This window comes from Mustelus asterias, chromosome 12, assembly GCF_964213995.1.
Source record: "Mustelus asterias chromosome 12, sMusAst1.hap1.1, whole genome shotgun sequence".
NCBI classification, from domain to species: domain Eukaryota; kingdom Metazoa; phylum Chordata; class Chondrichthyes; order Carcharhiniformes; family Triakidae; genus Mustelus; species Mustelus asterias.
The window spans coordinates 7,256,298-7,262,297 of NC_135812.1; the positions used below are offsets into that span (position 1 = coordinate 7,256,298).

The window sequence follows — 6,000 nt, forward strand, 5'->3', positions numbered from 1 at the left end:
GGGAGGGGCTTGTGATTGAGGGGGAGGGGATGAGAGGTTGCGATGGGGTGAGAGGTTGCGATGGGGTGAGAGGTTGCGATGGGGTGAGAGGTTGCGATGGGGTGGGAGGTTGCGATGGGGTGGGAGGTTGCGATGGGGTGGGAGGTTGCGATGGGGTGGGAGGTTGCGATGGGGTGGGAGGTTGCGATGGGGTGGGAGGTTGCGATGGGGTGAGAGGTTGCGATGGGGTGAGAGGTTGCGATGGGGTGGGAGGTTGCGATGGGGGGGAGGGGGGTGGGAGGTTGCGATGGCACAACGGGGTGAAAGTTGACAGTGGGGATAGAAAGAGAGTTAGAGACATGATCCTGAAGGTGTTGTTGATTGGATAACCAGTTTTTATTGTTTAAAGGCTCTCAATCCTGTTGTTGAGTTTATTTAATCGCTGTCCTCTTCTCCCCATTGCTTTGTTTTCAGTCTCTTGGTTTTCGGGATGTCCAATCCTCGGATCCACCTTCAACCTCGCCCGTGTTTGGGGACAATCCACGCAAGCGTCCGAGAGCAGAGGATGAAGAGGGACAGTGAGGGGGTCTGCAGGAGGGGCGGGAAACTGCCCCATTTCAGAGACCCAGTGCAAACTCAGTGTGGCAAGCTGATGATTGGATGCAAGATGATCCAATCGTGTGGCTGGATTTGTGTTCCCACTGGATCTGTCCTTGTGAACTCTGATAATTCTCCAGTAGGTTGTGGGAATCCCGTTGGACCGGAAAATTGAAAGTGATTTTCCAAAGAGTTGGGATCCACCAAGTCAGTGGCTTCATCGCTGAGTTCTCTATCTCGGCCGGGTGGCTGGGGGGAGTTGAGGGTCAGTGTACAGCAATGAAAACCAGGATGTTCCTGGTCAGAGTATCAGAGACGTTAAACTGTGAACCACTTCAGTCTCCAAACCCATCTCTGGCCTTTGTTGTGTTTGGAAAGGACTTATCGTTACAATGATGTAATTGGCTGTAATACTTGATTCCTAAACCTCACCAAATCTGAGAAATTTTCACACTTGTTACTTGCTGGATTCTAACTGTTGATGTTCTGTTTCTTCTCCTGTCCTGCCTCATTTTAAGTAAAAGTATTTGTAACCCATCCAGCCTGATATAAACATCAACAGAAAATGCTGGAAAATCTCAGCAGGTCTGACAGCGTCGGTGGGCAGAGAAAAGAGCCCCTCCCCCTTCTCCACCCCCCCCTCCCCCCGCATCGCGACCTCTCAACCCCTCCCCCCATCATGATCTCTCACCCCCTCCCCCCCTTCAAGGGTCATCTACTCATGAAACATTGACTCTATTCTCTCCGTAGGAGATGTAGGTGGCACAGTAGTCAGCATTGCTGCCTCACAGTTCTAGAGACCTGGGTTCGATTCCCGGCTTGCCAGTGTGGAGTTTGCACATTCTCCCTGTGTCTGCGTGGGTTTCCTCCAGGTGCTCCGGTTTCCTCCCGCAGTCCAAAGATATGCAGGTTAGGTTGACTTGGCCATGTTAAATTGCCCCTTAGTGTCCCGGGATGCGTCGATTAGAGGGGTAAATATGTGGGGTTATGGGGATAGGGCCTGGGTGAGATTGTTGAGAGTGCTGCCTTGATGGGCCAAATGGCCTCCTTCTGTAAGGTTTCTATAAGTCTTTCTATGTTGTCAGACCTACTGAGATTTTCCAGCATTTTCTGTTTCAGATTCCAGCATCCGTAGTATTTTGCTTTTACCAGCCTGATATAAACTTATTTAATCACTCTGATTACTTGTCCGGGGACTTGGGCAAAAATCCAGGCTGACATTCACGGTGCGATACTGAGGGAGAGCTTCACTGTAGGGGGTGCTGTCTTTTGGATGAGGCATTAACCGGAGGCGCAGGGCGGAATTTTACCAGCACGTCCGCCCAAGGTTCGTACAATCCTGCCCGAGGCCTATGGAGAGTGCCAGGTGTGTCGGTAAAATTCCCACCACTGTCTGGCTTCTCTACTGGATGTAAAAGATCCCTGATCTGGGTCATTCTCATGCTGTTTATGGGAGGTAGCTGTCACTTTGCTTGCATTACAACAGCGACTGCACCTCCAAAAGTATTGGCTGGAAAGTATTTTGGGAATGTCCTGAGGTTGTGAAATCCATGGTCTATGAAACGGAAAGTGCTGAAAAAGCTTGGCGGGTCTGGCAGCGTCTGGGGAGAGAGGAACAGAGTTCACATTCCCAGTCTGGATGTCACAGCTTCGAAGAGGAGTCATATTGGACTTGAAACATTAGGCGGGATTTTCCAGCCACGCTCGCCCCGAAACTGGAAAATCCTGCCTGAGGCCGACCGACCTTTCCATGGTCCACCCTTCGCCCGCTCCGATTCCCCTGGCGGGCGGGGCGGTTAAATTCACCCCATTGACTCTGTTTCTCTCTCCACAGATGCTGCCAGACCCGCTGCGTTTCTCCAGCATTTTCTGTTCTGATTTCAGGTTTCCAGCATGTGCAGTATTTTGCTTTCCTCCCTCGGGCTCTCGGGGAACCTCACTGTTTGGGTTGAATGTTCTGCTCCAAGTGGATCAGTTTCAACGCTGAGGTTCTCCCACCCATTCCATTTCTAAATGTCACCGTGTGCGCACGTGTGTGTGTGTGTGTGTGTGTGTATATATACCCAGATCTGACAACACGCGGAGGGCAGGGTTTTCCCGCTGCGCTCGCCTGAAAACCGGAAAATCCCATCCAAGGTCAATGGACCTTTGCACGGTTTCCAGGACAGAGAAATCCCCCCCATAGTCAGGACCATACACACTAAGGCCATAGCAGAGTCTTCAAAGGCTAGACTCTAACAAGGAGCCAACTGTTTCAAATGTAGAAAGAAAGGATGTGCATTTGGATAGCGCCTATCACAAACTTAAACATAGAAACCCTACAGTGCAGAAAGGGGGCCATTCGGCCCATCGGGTCTGCACCAACAACAGTCCCACCCAGGCCCTATCCCCGCTTAGTTATCCAGCTAATCCCTTTACATCCTGGGACACTAAGGGTTAATTTAGCATGTCCAATCAAACTAACCCAGACATCTTTCAGACGGTGGGAGGAAACGGAGCACTTGGAGGAAACCCATGCAGACACGGGGAGGACATGCAGACTCCACACAGACAGTGACCCGAGGGTGGAATCGAACCGGGGTCCCTGGTGCTGTGAGGCAGCAGTGCTGACCGTGCCACCCCAAAGAAATCCCAAAGCCAGTAGAGTGCCATATTTTATTGAAGCATTGTCCCTGTTTTATTGCTGCAGCTGGACTGATACGTAACAGCATCCATTTGCAACAACGAGGTAGATGGTTAGATTGATTATTTTGTGTTGTCTGTGGGGTCAATAGGGTTCAGGGCGCTTGGGAGAACTCCCCCGCTCTTCCATTGACCAGTGCAGTGGGATCTTTTACATCCACCTGACTGCGCAGACAGCGCTTTGGGTTAATGTCTCCGAGAGGATAACACTCCAATATGGTATAGAGTATGTCCTCCAGTCTCTAGTGGTGCTTGATCCCTGAGCTTGGTGACTCAGAGATGAGAGCGCTGCTTTCACAGGACGCACCCTCGTCCTGTGTACTGGCAGCGAGAGACTGCGAGGGGTTAAAGACTAAATGCGGAGCCGATGATGAAGCTCGCTCTCAGTTTGCTTTGTCCCTGGCTGGCTCGAAGGAGAGGAAAAAAAAAAGGTCTGAACTTTGCTTCAGGAGATGGGACCGGTGTCAGACACGAGGCAGAGAGACAAATGCTGCAGCTCTGGAACGCAGTCTGTTGATGAAGCCTTGCCTGTGCTGCAACCCTGAACAAATTGGATTTAAGAATCCATGAAAAATAAATCAAAACTAACACGACACCCGCTCTTAGTCATCAGCGCTGTGTCATAAACCTGAAGCTATTTGAAACGAATGTACTTGAAGAATGTGCTGCTGCCTGCTGTGTAGTAGAATCTTATAGCCACTCTGTCCATCATCCTCTACTGGCCCTTTGATATTTGATTTGATTTATTATTGTCACATCTATTAGCATACAGTGAAAAGTATTGTTTCTTGCGCGTTATACAGCCAAAGCATACCGTTCATAGAGAAGGAAAGGAGAGAGTGCAGAATGTAGTGTTACAGTCATAGCTAGGGTGTAGAGAAAGATCAACTTAATGCGAGGTAGGTCCATTCAAAAGTCTGACAGCAGCAGGGAAGAAGCTGTTCTTGAGTTGGTTGGTACGTGACCTCAGACTTTTGTATCTTTTTCCCGAGAGTGTTATCCGATACGCTCCACACTCCCACTCTTTCCCCATAACATAAAAGTTTCCTTTTTTCACGGTAGCACAGTGGTTAGCACTGCTGCTTCACAGCTCCAGGGTCCCGGGTTCGATTCCCGGCTCGGGTCACTGTCTGCGTGGAGTTTGCACATTCTCCTCGTGTCTGCGTGGGTTTCCTCCGGGTGCTCCGGTTTCCTCCCACAGTCCAAAGATGTGCGGGTTAGGTTGATTGGCCAGGTTAAAAAAATTGCCCCTTAGAGTCCTGGGATGCGTAGGTTAGCGGGATTAGCGGGTAAAATATGTGGGGGTAGGGCCTGGGTGGGATTGTGGTCGGTGCAGACTCGATGGGCCGAATGGCCTCCTTCTGCACTGTAGGGTTTCTATGAAATTCTATGAAATTTATCCAATTACCTTTTGGAAAGTGAGTTTGCTTCCAGCAGATAATGCGATCCAGAGCAAAGCAACCCATTGTTGGAAATAAACTGTCCAGTTCTTCCCCTCTGGCCCTATTTATTTATTTATTATTTTATTTTATTAGTCACATGTAAGGCTTATATTAACACTGCGATTAAGTTACTGTGAAAATCCTCCAGTTGCCACACTCCGGCGCCTGTTCGGGTACACTGAGGGAGAATTTAGCACGGCCAATGCACCTAACCAGCACGTCTTTCAGACTGTGGGAGGAAACCGGAGCACCCGGAGGAAACCCACGCAGACATGGGGGAAAACGTGCAAACCCCACACAGACAGTGACCCGAGCTGGGAATCGAACCTGGGACCCTGGCGTTGTGAGGCAGCAGTGCTAACCACTATTGTCAATTCCCTTAAATCTGTCTCCCAGCGCTGCTGCTAATGGAGCCGGTTTCTCCTCCTCTCTTCAGAATAATGAGAGAGTTTTGGAACATATAACTGACATTCAAAGGGAATTCAACAGATAAGGAGAACAACCCCAACTTCTCTAATCTCTGAACTCTGGGGTGTCACGGTGACACAGTGGTTAGCACTGCTGCCTCACAGCTCCAGGGTCCCGGGTGCGATTCCCGGCTTGGGTCACTGTCTGTGTGGAGTTTGCACATTCTCCTCGTGTCCCTGCGTGGGTTTCCTCCGGGTGCTCCGGTTTCCTCCCACAGTCCAAAGATGTGCGGGTTAGGTTGATTGGCCAGGTTAAAAAATTGCCCCTTAGAGTCCTGGGATGTGTAGGTTAGAGGGATTAGCGGGTAAAATATGTGGTGGTAGGGCCTGGGTGGGATTGTGGTCGGTGCAGACTCGATGGGCCGAATGGCCTCCTTCTGCACTGTAGGGTTTCTATGATTTCTATGAACTCTGGGGTGGCAAGGTGGCACAGTGGTTAGCACTGCTGCCTCACAGCACCAGGGACCTGGTTCGATTCCCGGCTTGGGTCACCGTCTGTGTGGAGTTTGCACATTCTTCCCGTGTCTGCGTGGGTTTCCTCCAGGTGCTCCGGTTTCCCCTCTCAATCCAAAGATGTGCAGGCTAGGTGGATTGGCCATGCTAAATTGCCCCTTAGTGTCAGGAGTATTAGCTAGGACAAATGCATGGGGTTGTGGGGGTGGGGACTGGGTGGGATTGTGGTCAGTGCAGACTCGATGGCCAAATGGCCTCCTCCTGCACTGTAGGATTCTATGAATTGAAGTCCCTCACTCTTGCTATTCCATAATAGTAAATCTCTGCCCCCTCTCCTTGATATCCTTCTGAAATGTGGTTTCCAAAAATTAAACACACAA

At 50.4% G+C, this 6,000-nt stretch overlaps 1 protein-coding gene across 2 annotated transcripts in view; it reads left to right on the top strand.

Moving 5' to 3' along the window:
- rad51c (RAD51 paralog C) overlaps nt 1–1,756 on the top strand; it is a 44,407-nt gene extending 42,651 nt beyond the window's left edge. The window contains exons 9-10 of one of the 2 annotated variants that reach the window (XM_078224657.1): nt 454–1,117; nt 1,681–1,756. In XM_078224657.1, coding sequence (XP_078080783.1) covers nt 454–561 — 108 coding nt within the window. In that variant the 3' untranslated portion in view covers nt 562–1,117; nt 1,681–1,756. Of the gene's footprint in view, nt 1–453; nt 1,118–1,680 lie in introns of those variants that run through there. The other variant, XM_078224658.1, reaches the window with a different exon arrangement.
- The last annotated feature ends 4,244 nt before the right edge of the window (nt 1,757–6,000 follow it).